The 16,726-nt window shown below is 39.5% G+C and overlaps 2 protein-coding genes across 4 annotated transcripts in view; both read right to left on the reverse strand.

The window, feature by feature from the left end:
• Positions 1-1,020: 1,020 nt before the first annotated feature.
• LOC140561772 (cell cycle control protein 50A-like) lies at positions 1,021-7,673 on the reverse strand. Its single transcript, XM_072687009.1, has 7 exons — positions 7,196-7,673; positions 5,745-5,864; positions 4,873-4,980; positions 4,614-4,701; positions 3,803-3,949; positions 3,105-3,311; positions 1,021-2,378 (listed from the first exon to the last, which is right to left on the reverse strand). Exons 1-7 carry the CDS (start codon positions 7,436-7,438, stop codon positions 2,185-2,187), a joined length of 1,107 nt encoding a protein of 368 aa, XP_072543110.1. The 5' UTR covers positions 7,439-7,673; the 3' UTR covers positions 1,021-2,184.
• A 1,279-nt stretch (positions 7,674-8,952) lies between these two features.
• The window catches only part of filip1b (filamin A interacting protein 1b), a 38,500-nt gene continuing 30,726 nt past the window's right edge, over positions 8,953-16,726 (reverse strand). For 2 of the 3 annotated variants that reach the window (XM_072687031.1, XM_072687046.1), the window contains one exon: positions 13,740-16,349. In XM_072687031.1, the coding sequence (XP_072543132.1) occupies positions 16,152-16,349 (198 nt within the window). In that variant the 3' untranslated portion in view covers positions 13,740-16,151. Of the gene's footprint in view, positions 10,825-13,739; positions 16,350-16,726 lie in introns of those variants that run through there. The other variant, XM_072687039.1, reaches the window with a different exon arrangement.

Genomic DNA, 16,726 nt, shown 5'->3' on the forward strand with positions numbered 1-16,726 from the left:
ATTTAATACAATTTGGAATAAGGCTGTAACCTAACAAAATGTGGAAAAAGTGAAGCGCTGTGAATACTTTCCGGATGCACTGTATATATATATATATATATATATATATATATACATAGAGCATATGGATGATCCAGAAGAGGATTGGGAGAATATCATGTGATCAGATGAAACCAAAATAGAACTTTTTGGTAAAAACTCATGTTTGGAGGAAGAAGAATGCTGAGGTGGAAACCTCATGCTGTGGGGCTGCAAAGGGGATAGGACGACTGATCCGTGTTAAAGGAAGAATGAACAGGGCCATGTATCGTGAGAATTTAAGCCAAAACCTCCTTCCATCAGTGAGAGCATTGAAGATGGAATGTGGCTGGGTCTTCCAGCATGATCCCAAACACACCGCTTGGGCAACGAAGGAGTGGCTCTGTAAAAAGCATTTCAAGGTCCTGGAATGGCATAGCCAGTCTACAGACCTCAGCCCCTCAGGAGGAATGGGCCAAAATACCAGCTACAGTATGTGCAAACCTGGTGAAGACTCACAGGACACATTTGACTGTCATTGCCAACAAAGAGTTGAACTTTTCTTATTGACCAAATACTTATTTTCCACCATAATTTACAAATACATTCTTTATAAATACAATGTGATTTCCTGGATTTTATTTCTCATTTTGTCTCTCATAGTTGAAGTGTACCTATGATGAAAATTACAGACCTCTCTCATCTTTCTAAATAGGAGAATGTGCACAATTAGTGGCTGACTAAATACTTTTTTAAATTTTTCCACACAGAATAATAAAAGACAAAATGTTCATGACCACTGTAAGAGTACCACTATTGTACAGCTGACTCTGAGGTATTGATTGATAATCTTTATCAAGATCCCTGCTCTATTAGGGGCACAGATTATGTACATCTTGTGGACAGACCCAGAAGCAGCAAAATAGCATTGAATTTGATTTAAATAGAATTACTCCCGATTACAAAGATAAACACATTTTAACACAAAGCAAACAGCAAGAGTAGGGTTGGATCTAATTGTATTAGTTTATTTGTTCAAATACCAAAGACAAACAGCTCCAATGAAAAGACCAAGTGAGTCATAAGCTATGGCAAGTCTAAAGTGCAAATAACAGTTGGATACATTATGGACATGACAACATATGACAGATAAAATGAACCTAAAAACACAGCAAATCCCCCAAAAGACGCATACAAAAAAACAAAGAAAATGAAGAAATAACTTTGTGCAAACTATGTGCAGATATAACATGCAGATGAAGTTTGCGATGCTCAAACACACCTGTGTGGTATTTCACATAGCAGGACATTCAGCCTGCACTAAGGATTATCTAACAGGAGAAAGTCCTTTTCCTTCTCCTATTGACCTATTCATGATCAACTTTGAGCTTTTGACCTATACGCAAATCACTGTAAAAATAACAGGTCACTATGTCACAGTTATTGACCACTTCCCCAGACATGCTTTAAACCTGCTCATGGACTAACTTTAAGAAGTACCAGTGGTGAATCACAGTCTAAATTTAGACTTAAACTGCCCCTAGAAAACTGGCCCTGTGTTGTACTTCCCACTTCAACGTTAAAACCCTGCGCTATAATCTGGTAGGGGGCAGAAATCTTTATAAGCAGAGGTCCCAAGTAGTCTTACATCGTGTTGAACAGTAATGAACATTTCATGTTGTGTCTAACATCACTTTCTTTAGCCAGCAATACTCAGGCAAGAATTAGACTTAGATCAGCTAAATAAAGCTTATATACATTCATCCTGTTAGCTCAAATGCAATCCTCAAGTAGAAGTCTGTAATGCTACACTTGCCTGTATTCAAATATATACACACTTTAGTTAAAGCACAGCCTTGAGAGACAGCCCGAAGAACCATCTTGAAAACACAGACACAACATAATAAAAGTACACCTTAATTTACCTCAGAACATTCTTACATCTGAAAAATAAATATTCAACCACACCTCCCTGTTCGCTGTCCCATTCAAACAAAAGCATACACATCAACCTAAATCTAAAAAGTACTGCCTGTGTCAGTGCGGCTACATGCATACTACTCAAATACACCAAAGGGACACACTGAGACAAGCTTGGACAGTAAGCAGATGGCCTTCGCCCTGCACGTGGCAGAGGGCGAGCGTGTGGAGGGCATGCAGAGGCAGTTAGTTTGGAATGTCGGAGCTGTTGTTGCGGTTTCCGTATTTGTGGTGGATGAATAGGAGCACCACTCCAAGGAAGAAGCAGACTGAGCCTACAGTGATGTAAGCAATGCCCAGGAAAGGGTTTTTTCCTCCCATCCACGAGATGGTGCTCAGGATCACACGCTTACGTCCCTCGAAGCTGCGCACAGGATAATCTGAGACAAATGGGTTAGGAAACAACAACAGCTTCCAGACATGCAATGAAATTAAAAGTGCTGAAACAAATTCCCACTGAGCTCTGCTAGTTTAATGCCTGTGCTCAACATTGTGTTATTCCAACATATGCTACAGACATGACCGAGAGGTACAGTAGGCATGCAGGCTGTTCAAATAATTACAATTGAATTATAAAGTTTTTATAATTAAATGCCAAAGTCTATCTTTGTAAGACTTAAATATTTAGTGTCAGCATTTTAATTCAATTCCAAAAAAAATTATATAATAAATTGTCTGTACGTATATAGACACCAAATCTGGTCACCATATTGACCTCTCTTACCACATTGTCTATTAGAGTTTGTATTCTAATTTATTATATGACATATTGGCAGTATTTCACCACTATAAAAGCAGCACGAAAAAAAACAAAAAACTCATGTTATATACAAATTGTTATTATTACTATTATTATTATTATTATTATTATACCCTGTTCTACACCCTATACCAAAACACCTTGGATTGTTTTCAACTTAAAGTTTTAACCTGCAGCCACGCTGGCCGCTTGCGGAGAAGACCCATATGAACCCATAACTGTGTCTGGACAATCATGCACAACCATCGTGTGTGTTGCACAACAAAACAGTGACATTCTTCAGTACCTGCAGCACACCCTATAGAACAGCATAGCATTAGAAGGGGAAGGTATGCTGAAAGGATACTGTAAGTGACTTCAAGGGTGTAGTTGCCCCTGGGTAGTGTGGGCGTCATGTTGTTCTTCTTTTGGATAATGCGGTAGAGTTTCCTGAAAGTGGGCAGGGCAGCTGTGCGCATCCAAACGATGAAATCTTCATTAATGAAGCCGTTGTTCTCTGGGTCACTGTCCAGCTCGTAAACCGGCTTGCGCCAGTTGACTGGCTTTGTGGTGACTGGAAGAGGAAATATGTGTGTCATTGTGGGAACAGTGCAAAGCAGTGCAACAGTTTCCTTGCCTGTGTTGTTAATGTCCTACTATAAAAATGCAAAAGCCAGAATGATTGTTTTTACGAATAGCAAACCTAATAACAATGACATAAAAACGGCACTGCTATACTTTGTAAATACAGGGTAAAAATGCACACACAGTTACTGCAAATCGTTATTCACACACCACTGTATTTTTACTTCATGGTCGACTATTGATCCTTTACATCTGGTTCAGTAAGTGGTCCATCATTGTATAAAATCCATATCCATTACTGTTACTTGGTAAAAAATACTTTCCAAGGTTGGGGTGTCAGAATAAAGTGCATTGTTTTGGCAGACAAGATTTAGAGCGCCCCGGACACTCTAAGCACCAGCTACTGCTACAGGAATAAAATGAGCATCTGTCAGACGTCAAATGACAGCCATTCTCCCATTTATGCAATAAAAACTTTACCTTGGAAAACAGCCGTAAGGTTGGCATTACTGCCACCAGGGTTCCTGAACTTCACATGCTTATCTGTCCACCACGCAATGCCCTTCTTCATTAGTGGAATTTGGGTCCGGGTTCCATTGGGATCGAGGTAAAACAATTCCAGTGTGTCTATGGATTTGGAGAAAATCAAAGAATAGCTTTTGTATAAATCCATGAATGTTCTGAAGTTAGCAACATGTAGGTGTATATAGGACATAAAAAAGCAGTTATCCACTGCCTATAGGGACATTAGTCAGCAACTAATAAACGTCAGAAGGACAGTTTGTCTCAATCACCTGTGGCTATAGACAAACACAGCTCAAACATCTGAGCTGCCTGAGAAGGTGCATATACAGTTTACTAAAAAGGCGGTTAGACTCTCTGCTACATCTAAATACTTATATCAAACCTCACTTCTTGTCTGCTAGTGTAACCTTTTCCTGATTTATAGGTATTTCCAGGTAGGAAACAGGAGAAGCAGACAGGAAAGAACTCAACCCCTCCCCAACTACTGGAACACAGCCCATCCACCAGTCCAAAATGAATGTGTTCCACCTGACATCATCATTAGTTTGTTTCATAAGGAGCAAAATACGTTTTTTTGACATTCTTGTTTGTTGGTTTCACAGCACAAACAGCACAAAAAAGTGTTTAAATATTTTGCGTATTTTCAGGAAAAACTTCATTCACTACTTAATAGCCTTCAAGGACAAAACAGAGCATGAAACCTGCAGTTCTCAATATCAGAGTAGAAAGTGATATCCTTGATATCCTTGAAGTGATATATACTTACCATTGAACATGCTATTAGCAATAGCTCCACATGGGGCAATAGGCTTGTTTTCATTTGTGCGATACGGCTCACATTCTTTACTGGGGTCCTGTGGTTAAAAATGTCATTTGTTTCAGATGAATGGAGACAACATTTAATTACAAACCTAACTGTACATAAAAAAAACAATATTAATAACTAATATAAATCTATTATTCTTACAATATTGCAGTTTTACAGGACAAGGCAGACTACTGAACAGCTTCATGTTCAGCCATACCTTCAATGAGGAGAGGTCTCCATTCAGCTGACTGTCATCTCTGGATTTCACATAGCGCCGATGGTTTTGGTAGAAGTTTGACAGCCCATAGTACATAAACACATTGCTCTAGGGATTGAAAGAAGAAGAACAAAAAAAAAGAGAGGAAACAGTTGGATCATGAGCTGTGTATCATAAGTGTAAATGCCACTTTATCAAATGGTGTTTAAAGGCTGACGCATAGCTCAGCACCACTCAGCATCGTGTAGCAGATCTCATAGAATGACAGTGCGGATGAAAGTTACTCTTCTGGTGTAGGTTTCACAGCTCATGTAGTGAACTATACTACATACTGAACAATGTGGGAGATACAATTATTTTTCTAGGGTTATGGATGGTTGAGCTCTTAGGCCCTAGAGGGAAAATAAATTGATGTTTGTATCAATCTCCTGTAACAAGTACATGGACATCAAAGGTAGAGACAGTACACATAATTCACTTGTACCTTTTACAGTGTGTGTATGTTTTTCCCCCCTCCCTCAGTACAATATGAATTGCATGAAGAGTTGCAGAATGTGTTGTACTGCCTCTTAATATTAGCACAATTACAGCTTTGTTTCACTTTGTTTGTGCATTTTATTTCTTCAACATCCTGGTTCTGTACCAGTGATCACAATACTTTAGGCACTCAGTCAGCAGTTCTCTGCAGTTTCAGCTGCCTTCGTTCACAATCACAAAGTTATGCGAGTGTTTGAAAAGATGGGAGGACTTCTATATTATTATGCTACAATCAGAGAAGAGGCTGTGACGGTCCTATTACTGAAAGCACTGAAAGTTCCCACACAGCTGATATAAATTAAGCTGGCAGGGATTAGGTCAGGCTGAGTGCTTACCTCAAATGGCTGTTCCAGAGAGAAGGGCAGTGTACACCTGCACGGCATCGAGCTGTTCCAGTTGTAGCTCTGCGAGCAATTGAAGCATGGACTCGATAGGTCAGTCCCGGTGTAATCGATCTGTTAAAAGCAAAAGGTACGAGAAAAATCAATGAAGCCCCATTTTAGCCTCCTGAAGAGCTTTGTAATGCGCCGATTCAACTCTGAAATCGTGTCTTATCTGTTTAGTCACCATGACGACTTCAGTTAGCTAGGACTAAATGTAGGAAAGCAGCTCCTACAGAATAACATGTCCTTTAGAAATGTAGACAGTCTAAGATAAATTAAGATAAGCTGCTTCTGTAAAAGGAATCTGTTCAGTTTCTTATCCTGAAACGGTCAGGTCTTCATTTAGGACTACAGAGGGGCAGTTGTAGTAATATTAGAAAAGGGAAACACTAGAAAGTGAGCAGCTTACCACCTTACATCTATCTTGAATAAAATCTCAACATGTGGAAGGGAAAAAAAAAAAAAAAAAAAAAAAAAGTCCCTTAATTTCACCCATTTTCCCCCAAAACACCCATCTTAACGTCTTCAAAGGCTTGAGGATGAGGGAAAACACTAAAACGTGCAGGGCAGTATAGAGAAACAGTGGCATAAAGCCATTACACATGCAATGGTCCCATTCCAGTATGTAATGCTATATAATCTAAACCCTCTTCCTGCCGAAACACAACCTACCCAACCTGATTTAACATTTCTATGAGTATTTAAATGTTTGTGTAGAAGCTGATTAGTTGCTAAATGAGGTCCCAGAAGAGAAGGAAAATGCCATTTTACTCAATTTAATATAACGAGAAACCATGTAATGTTCTGATCTTTGGAGGAATCTAATGCAATTAGAAAAATGAAGGGCCCATATCCTACATTTCCCCTGTATTTCATTATTTCACATACAGGTTCACTAACCTGTGTGTGAGTTTATGTACCAGAACAGTCACGATGCATTTCTACATGGCCATTTTTTTTACCTCTATTGATCCCTTAAAGACAAACTGGCTGATTTTATCACTGCACTTTTATGATGGTATATATGGAAATGAGCTCTGTTCTGATTGGCTTACCTCTAGCATGCCTTCTGAAATAAGCAATCCGGATAAAAACACTGAACTGAACGGAGCGGACCTGCTGTAGGCTGACTTGGTGGATATAGCTATATAAAAATACACTGGTTTTCATCAAAAAACAACAATGCCAAAGCAGTCTGTTTAGCGGCTTAGTTCCCATGTATGATCTGTAGGCTGCTGGACAGTAAACAACATGTGGTGACATTCGTACACACCAGCTACACTGAACTCTGGGACCGGGAGTTCGGTCATACTCTTCCCTGGTGTTGCCCCAGAGTACCCCAACGTGCCATCTTAATATAAACGATCAGGAGAACAGTTCTGCAGCCTGTAACCCTCATTTACCTCGAACTCCTTGATGTTGTTAGAAGTGACGAAGAGGCCGATGCCGATGGGGATGAAGATAAGGCCGATGATAAAGAAGGCCGGCAGCACGGTGCCCGCAGTCAGGATGGGCTGCCAAGCGGGCAGGCGCTGCTGCTTGAAGGCGGTGTTATCGGGTTTTTTACCCCGGTTTGCGTTCCCCCCGGGCCCTGGAGCCCCGGCACGGTGTCCGTCCTCCTCCTTAGCGCTGTAGCTGGACGCCATAGGCAGGGCTAAGCTAACTTAACCTAGCTGCTGGAATTTAGATAGTCCGAGAACCTAAACCTTCTCCCGGCGTGTACAGCTGTTGCATAAGCCTGCTATAACGCTCAGACTCTTTTCTGAACCCTCCTGAGAGGACTCGGGCCCTGGCTACGGGGCGTTCAGTCGACTTGTAATGTGTTTAATCCGGGGCGCGTCTTCACGGAAGTTTTGACAGCGGCACTTCCGTGTTGCGCCGTGACGTCACACGAATGACGGAGTTTGACGGAGGTTTAAAGTCATGTGAATAGAAAATTGAATCATGACAATTTATATGAAAACATTGACACAATTTCATGATATTGTTGTAGTCAGTGTCCAAAACGGTTATTTATTTATTTATTTATTTATTTATTTTGGTATTTGTTAACGTGGATTGTGTTGCAAAACACCAGTGATTTATTGTAATCAATAAAATGATATATGTATCTATAATTATATATGTGTGCATGAAATGCATCGTTTAACATGGAAAAACGTCCCTGCTGAAAATGTTCAGCTCGACCTGTTTGAAAAACAGCACCATGACCCAGACCTTGTCTCTGTTTACACTGATCTCCTGTCAGTCTTTATGAGACTCTGGATAGTGCCCCATTTCTCCACCCCATCTTCTTAACACCTCATTACTCCACCCCCATCTCAACTCCACATTACTCCACCCCATCTCCTCAATGCTCCATCACTCCAACCTATCTCAACTCCCCATTACTCCACCCTTCCTCGACTTCCCCTGTACTCCACCCCATCTCCTCAATGCCCCATCACTCCACCCTATTCCTCAACTTCCCCTGTACTCCACCCCATCTCCTCAATGGCCCATCACCCCACCCCATCTCAACTCTCTATTACTCCACCCCTCCTTAACATTATATTACTCCACCCATCTTCTCAATGACCCATCACTGCACCTCATCTCATTCCTCCACCCCATCTCCTCAACTCTTCCATTACTCCACCCATCTATCTTCAATGTCTTATTACCCTGCCCTGATCTCCTCAATGCTCAATTACCTCTCAATCAGCTCCTCAACACCCCCTTAAAACCCTTTTTTTTTTTTTTACATCTCTTTAACTCCCATTACTTTATTACTCCACTTCAATACTCCATTACTACAGCTGCAAATCATTACCAGTCTAACCAGTGTTGTATGTGTTTATAGGTTTACAATATCAGTATTAAGGAGCTAAATGTAATAGTGAACAACACATATCAGGGTAAAATGCTTAAATTATACCTTGAAATGGCCAAGAATGAAATGCAATTGAAATTAATAATTTAATAACTGTTTATCATACATTTATGTAACAGTTCAGTGATTGTACCATTATGCCATTTATAAATAAGATGGTACACATTCATATCTTGCTCATCCACTCACTCACTTAGGGAGTCTGAATGCTGAATGATAATAATGTTCAATCTAATCCAGTCTAGTAATAATGTAAATAGCAATAACCACAAATCTTCACACCTTGGACACACTGACAAAATACGTTTATTTGAAATGACCCTCATTTCAGTATGTGTTTCTCCACTCACGTCCAGGTTAGTCTTGGATCTATGTGATGTGCAGAGTCGAAAACTGAATTGAACATAATGTACCACACATTATTAAAATCGTTCCACCTCACAGCTTCACCCTGTCACTCAAAAAGATGCTGTTCAAACAGCAAACAGTCTTTTTGAGTGTTGAAAAATGATTACAAAGTTATTCAAAGTTAATATCAGCATAAAGGCTGGTGCCATTTACTCACTTTGCATTTATGGTATTTAGCTGATGCTCTTATTCAAAGCGACTTACAAGGTTACTCGTGTTAGGAGTCTTGCCCAAGGACTCTTATTGGTGTAGCGCAGCTACAAACCCTAGTCTCCCACGTGGTGTGGTAGCTCACTGGCAGGTAGTGGTGTTATCTGTTGCACCACACCAATCCACATGAATCCACATGGAATTATATTCCACTTCAAAATTTCCACCAGAAAACAAACAGTCATTCAGAGGGTTTGATCTGGTGTGAGATGTTCCCCAATTCTTCAAGAGTTTGTTTCTAAAGAAGTTGTAAAGTGGTTCCATATGTGACCATGACAACTCAAAGAAACATTTGGGCGCTTTTTAGTAAGGGTTTTTCCGAGTCACAATTATAGTAAAGCAGGGGTTCTCAAACTTTCTGGGGGGTTCCATGAACTGATGTAGCTTGACCAATTTTATTTCCTTATTTACTAGAACCTCGAGACATATTACATGTTTACAAACTGAACATGATGTACTTGAATTTACCAAGCAATGGGCACAGTGATGTGGGAAATCTCAAAAGATTTGTCTTTTGGAACTCTATTTGCTAATAGTGTAGGGTTCCCAGTTCAGGAATGGCCTTGCCTTGATAGAATGTTTCTGCCATAAAGTCATAAGCAACAACAGCAGTTTATGCAGTTTGTGTTTTTGTTAATGAGCTCTATTTATCTGATGAAGTCTATTCATTTGGGTTTTTTTTTGTTTTTTTTACAGTGCAGTGGGTAAACAATCTCTCTCACACAGTTAAATAATACACACATACACAATCAAAGAACGAGAGACTGAGAGAGCAGGGTAGGGCGTTAAAATGAGCTGTTGGTTCAACCTATATCTCACGTGAGGCAGTATGTGTTTTGTCCATGTACAGTGCACATCATTTCAAATAAATCAGGCAAATTTGCTGTATACATGCCTACAAGCGGTCTGATCTGATTACCTTTTAACAGAACAAATCTGAATAGAATAACTGATGATAATTAGATAAGTAATCTGTATTGGACTAGATTTCCTGTATCTTAGTCTTATACAGCCATATGTCTCCAACACTGAGAGGAAAACATATATTAATAGGGGAAACTGTATGCGTTGACATCTATCAGTAGTGAAATGTAGACTATAAAACAATACATCAAGCTTGTTTTTTTCAAGATTTTAGCAACAAAATGGTCACATACATCAATGAATATCATTATAATTAATGCTATATTTACTCTAACCTTCTAAAATCATTAACCACCTTTAGATTAGGCTGCATTTTTACCCTCCTGCCCCCAAACAATTACATAGTGTTAAGTGAGTGCTGCTTGTAAGTGTGCTTTCGATTCATGTGCATGTCACCAACATACTTTTACCAACCAATACACATTGCTGAACATCCTGGTGTAGCTGGGCTTCAGAAGTTAGTGGTCAGAGCCACTCTTGTGTCGACCCTTCTGCCAGTGGACTGAGCTGACGGGAATGCTCCGTATCTGAGCTGTGGAGGTGTTTACAGTGCTGAGGGCCTTAGCGCTAAACCACAGTCTCAGCGAGGCTCAAAAGTCATGTGGAGCACAACATTTTCTGTGGGTAAAAACAAGGAAAGTGAGCAGGTATCCTAAAGTCAGACCTTGCCCTGTTCTTTTATTTGCTCATAGAGGCTGAGAAAAAGCACTGATAGAGGTGATTAGGGGTGGGTGGACTTACCTAAACCCATGTTGTTACTTCAGTGAAATAATTTACTCCAGAGAAGCTGAATAGACTAAAAAACTTCAGTGCAGGTCTAGCAATTACAGGTCTAGAACTTAAATAGGCCTAGTGGAAGACGCTTTACAGTCAGTATTTAACTAATATTACAATACTTTTACTTGAGCATGAGTTTAGACTAGTGTACACACCTCTGAGTGTGGCTAATGTCAAAGCAATATAGGTGCAATAGAATGAGGTTAAACTGAGAAAAAGCAGATTCTCAATGATATGCTGGAGTAGAAGTAAAAGAGTTATCATTTGAAAGGTGCAAATCAATCAACAGTCTACTTTGTGTCCCCATACACAGTACCTCTGACAGTTTTCCTGAGTAGCAACAGTTCCTGAAGGAATTTAAAGGTGAGGCTTGGTACTGCGAGATTCTTACATTCTCAGAATTACGAGTGTTTTACGAGTGTTTATATATATATTTTGCATTATTCCGCACTCAGTATCTCAGTATCCCATACTGAAGTGAAAAATTAATTTTACAATTGATTGGAAGTGTATTAAATATTTTAATAGAAATTTAGCTCTAGGGGTTTCAATTTCTCTGAGATGTTTCTTGACTTTGCTTGAAGTCCACCTGTGCTAAGCTCAGTTGATTGGACATGATTTTAAAAAACACACAAATATATGTAAGGACTCACAACTGCCAGTGCATATCAGAGCAAAAAAACAAGCCATGAGGAGGAAAGAACTGCCTGTAGTGCTCAGAGACAGACAGGATTGCGTGGAGGCAGATATCTGGAGAAAACTACAAAACAAATCTGCTGCACTGAAAGCTGCACAAGAGCACAGAGGCCTCTGTAATTCTTGAACAGTCTGGAACAACCAGAACTCCAGGAAACCAGGCACTGCTCATCACCTGCCCAATACCATCCCTACAGTGAAGCATGGTGGTGGCAGCATCATGCTGTTGGGGTGTTTTTCAGCAGCTGGAACAGGGACACTGGTCAAAGTTGAGGAAAAGCTGAATGGAGCAAAGTACAGAGATAATGAAAACCTGATCCAGGGCGATCAGGATCTCAGACTGGGCTGAAGGTTCACCTTCCAACAAGACAATGAATCTAAGCACATAGCCAAAACAACACAGGAGTGGCTTAGGGACCCAATCAAACCCAATCTCTGGAGAGACTTGGAAATGGTTGACTACCGATGGCCCCAATCCAACCTGACAGAGCTGGAGAGAATCTGCAGATAAGACCATGCCCACACCAAGGAGTGCAAACCTTGTTGAATGATGCCCAGGAAGACTGGAGACTGTAATCACTGTCAAAGGTGCTTCAACTAAGTACTTTTTTTAGTTTTCTTATTTTAGCAGGTCTCAACATAACAAAATGTGAAGACGTGAAAAGATCTGAAGACCTCCTGGATGCATCGTATAAATTCATGAAAATCAATATTATTTCCTAGTATTACAGTGACTTTAGCTGTATGTATTATGGTGTAGTTGGTGGTGCTACAGTTTAATTTCATTGAAACTAATAATTTAACTAGATTGGAGTACAGGAGACTTTAAATACAATTAATTCTATTAAACGCTTTTCCAGTGTAGGGCTAGTAGCAGTAGTAAATCAGTAAGTGTATTCTCCGCAAAGTAATGGCTAGAAACTGGCCTACTAAGCTTGTTATCAATTAGTCAAATTGACTAATTAATCATTTACATTAATAAGTTACCTAGAGTTAGAATGGAGTCTAGAGTAAGAACATTGTTTCTAAATCAGAGACGCCATTTAAGACAATGGCATAAATCCACAAGGCCATGTTGCAAATGGCAAACAAGGGCCCTGCCAGGGATTTTGGGCCCCATGAAAAAGATTTTACACTAGAGCCCAAAATACTAAATTATTGCATTTTCAGGGTCAATGTGAATCACAGGCCCTTGAAATCGTCCTAACATTTCTCCCCATAAAGTGCCCTGATTGCAAGTGTCATGTTTTTCATGTTTATTTTTATACCAGTAATTTAAATACCTATTGGTTATCTTCTTGTTTCTATTATTCATTTGTCTAATGATACTTTATGGTATTATAATAAGAATATGTCTCTAAATTGGTGGTTCAGTTTCCAACTGGCGGTGCCTTTCCAGTGCGGAAGCAGAGGTGGAGTCAACAAAGAACTAGGTAAAACGGCATTTTTACGGACCATCGTAATATAAATAATAATATGTACACATGCCACTGTACATTATGTACCAAATTCACTTTAAATGCCTTGGTTCCATTGATCCAATATAAACAGGCAGACTAATTTTACCACACATGTTGCAAAAACATCATCACACATTTGTTCATACAAGTAGAACCTGTCATTCATAAACTGAACTGGACTGAACTAAAATGAAGTATAATATAAGTTGTGCATCATTCATATGAAGCAGATCAGCTTTTTCAATCATGAGCAGCTTTCCGATGATCAAACAGCCAGAGCTTGTTAATGGATGGGAGGTTAGGAAATAAGAGTATCAGTTTTAGGATTGATGAGGAAATGAAATCAGCATGAAATCAGTCAGAGGAACTAGCAGCTTTTATGAACCTTATTTATCCAACAACAATCTAACCCTTTGTATACCTTGTTTTAGTTAAGATGTAAAATAATCTGGGTTTTACACTGTAAATTTCATAATAGATCAGCACTGGTCTTAAGATCCGCATCGGAAATGCCAACTGAACCGCAACAAACAGGAGATGAACCAACATAGCTGCAGCAGAATGAGACTGATACTGAGCTGTTGTTGCTCAGCCCACAGTTATTTGCCTGGCTCCCAGATGCCTCCAATTCAATGCAAAAGGAACGCAGGACGCTTCCGATATTCAGATCTCCAGTGTTGTGTTCCTATAACTCAACAGACATTGTGTCGTCATAGGACCATATTTTATTACTGACACACACACACACACACACACACACACACACACACACACACTGGAAGAGGGACATCATTTTCCGATTAGGTTTTTGGCTGCAGCACATGCCTTTCAGAACAGTCCAAAAGTGATGAAATGAGTAATTCCAGCATAACAGATGTTTGCATCTAACGTAATGGTCAGACAATGTGGTCTTCTCTTGGCCCCAGCGGAGAAGCTATTCATATACACTTCAAGACCAGAAGGGGGTGCAAGACAACCAAGAGATGATCCAGGTGATGAGTAAGAGAGGCTGTCTAGTTGGGAACTTCATAACCTGAATGTTTATGCATTGAGTAACATATTTATAAAGCAACCCTCCAATATTTATTAAAAGCTAATACCAGTAATTGCAAGAATACATAGGATGTTTAAGGAAGCAAACACTGTTGTTCTGGCATGCCATGCCTTAAATTAACATGCTGTCTTTTACTTGTAAAGATGTTACGAAGCATTATTACCAAGTAATGGAGCTGTGCCCCTCTTTTATTGAACAGAAACATCCTGAGAAAATGACAAAAGTTCATTAAGTGTTTTGTTTTTCTTGAACTGCAACCATACTTTCAGTGAGGTAAGAACTACAACCATAATTCTTCAATGGCAACACTCCGGAGTGGAAGAATTAGTATTCTAAGTATTATAAAGTATTACTAGTATTACTACATTTACAGTAGAAATGATTATTTTTTTTATTTGCATAAACTCTGCAAAAGGGCAGTGGACCTTATCATGCAGTACAGATATAGTTACAAGTGATTAAGGTTTTAAAAGTTTCTATATATATCACCACTGTCCAATGAAAAACATATTTCTCCAAAACAGGGACTTTACAGGAGAAGGCAAAACTGATCTTAACTTTGAATGGACGTCAATAGAAAATAAGAGTTTATTCCAAGTAAATTAGAGCTTTTCGATTGGTCCATTCATCCAGAATTATTGACACAGTGCACAGAGCAGCTACAGGGCTCAAACCATGGAGAAAACTAAAAAATGGACAAAAATGGATATGCATGGTTTTCATTGGACAGCAGCGATCTATGTCTATGTTCTAAAAGCAGTGTGCACATTAGACAGAAGCACATCACTGAAAAGCATTTATCCCTGCCACCGTTTTAAACGACCTGGTTCCAGATTTCTCCTGTATAATCAAAACAAAAAGGTTGGTACCACTTCAGTTCCAGCCCGGTTTGGGGGTTTCTGAGGTGAACTGAGCTCAAAATTGACACAAGCGGACTTTATAACAACAGATGTTTGCTGGAATAAGTCTTAATAGATGTTCATGTAAGTTTATGTCAGTTGTCGTGACAGGCTTATGAAAGTGTCATGAAGTCTTACGAATGCTGCCCTTTACTATCAATAGATCAGCCTCTTTGTATCAATACAGTGCCATTTGGTTCATAAACATCTTTCCTCTTGCAATTACTGACACATACCGCTCACGGATCAGACAATGGGTGCCTTACATGTCGTTTTTGAGAGTGAGCTGCTTAATGTGGTGGACACATTTGGTGAAGACACTGTTCTCGATGCCTACTGGTGACTGTCATGTTCAGTGAAGCATGTAATAGTGTAGTTGCATTGCTTATGCAGTCATGCATGCTTTTTGAACAGATGAGTCTATGAAATACAGCATTATGGATTACATCATGTTAAACTTTATGGAGGTTTCCTGATACACATTCATCGCTTTGTTTACAAATCATCTGACAGTGTGACAAGAAAATGGAACAAAAAAAGGGAAAAGGCAATGTAGCAAAATTCAGGGTTGAACAAAACCTATTTATTTACCCTTAATGTGGTTGACTCAAAGACAACAGATTATATTAAATATTATAGACATTTCTTTTCTTGGAAACCTCCACAAGCAACTGTCATTTCAAACAAAACGTGAGTGAAATGATAGAGGGAAACAGTTTAAGATAGAAACCCAGCAAAGGGGTTAGTAACCTTGTGCTGTAGCAGAGGAGAAAGATGACGCATTCAAGCCAACCAAAACGTGCAGAGATGTGTCACTTAGTCTGCTGAAATGTTACAAGTATACACAATAAAGGGTCTTCGGAGACCATTTATTTACAATACAAGCATATTAACATTTCTGTTTATCATAAACAGTGATGAAGAGGATAGTGTCTGCCTCCCTTTCTTTCATAATTCTACCTTCCATGGTACTCTGTGGTGCCCCTCAAGCTCTGTGGCAACTTTACATGTGGCCTTCTTAAACCATCCACTTAGTAGCTATTAGAACGTGCTGGGCCCTCAGCACTTGCCACCTGACGTGGATACAGCACTGAACACTGCAGACTTCCTCAGTTCAATTTTCATTGACTGGCTTTCAGCACGAGACTCTATCCTGGACACCGCGGCAAGGCCCACCACCGCTTTGCCTGTTTTCATACCTTTTGACATAGGGATTCGCGTGGCTGCCGACCGAGATGACTGCACGTCCGTCCCGGACTGGTGGCAGGAAAATTGAGAAAGAGAAGGAAAGGATTGTTGAATAAGTAGGTATTGATTCATATTCTTTATATTTACACACAGAGTATTTTTATGGAGTTAATATTTTGATATTTAAAACATATTAAAGATAAAGATGGCAAGCCCTTTCAGTGCGAATGTAATGCCCACCTCTTGGTGAAACAATGTGATACTCAATTTCATACAATTTTATATTCTCAGGATAAATTCCATAATGTTCTGCCACAGTTTTGTAAACGTTTAGAAAGGGATGACCATCCACCTGATATTACCAAGTGATAACATCTTAAATCTAGTCTAAATGTAGAAATAAATGCTTTTGTCCATATTGAGTATAAGGTACACTGACTAGATTT

The sequence above is a fragment of the Salminus brasiliensis genome, chromosome 1, assembly GCF_030463535.1.
Source record: "Salminus brasiliensis chromosome 1, fSalBra1.hap2, whole genome shotgun sequence".
NCBI classification, from domain to species: domain Eukaryota; kingdom Metazoa; phylum Chordata; class Actinopteri; order Characiformes; family Bryconidae; genus Salminus; species Salminus brasiliensis.

Coding starts and splice junctions, on each gene's coding strand:
- LOC140561772 (XM_072687009.1), bottom strand. CDS start 7,438: ATGGCGTCCAGCTACAGCGCTAAGGAGGAGGACGGACACCGTGCCGGG. Junction 4,981..5,744: donor CTCTGGAACAGCCATTTGAG/GTAAGCACTCAG, acceptor TTCAATCCCTAG/AGCAATGTGTTTATGTACTA. Junction 3,312..3,802: donor CCTTACGGCTGTTTTCCAAG/GTAAAGTTTTTA, acceptor TTCCTCTTCCAG/TCACCACAAAGCCAGTCAAC.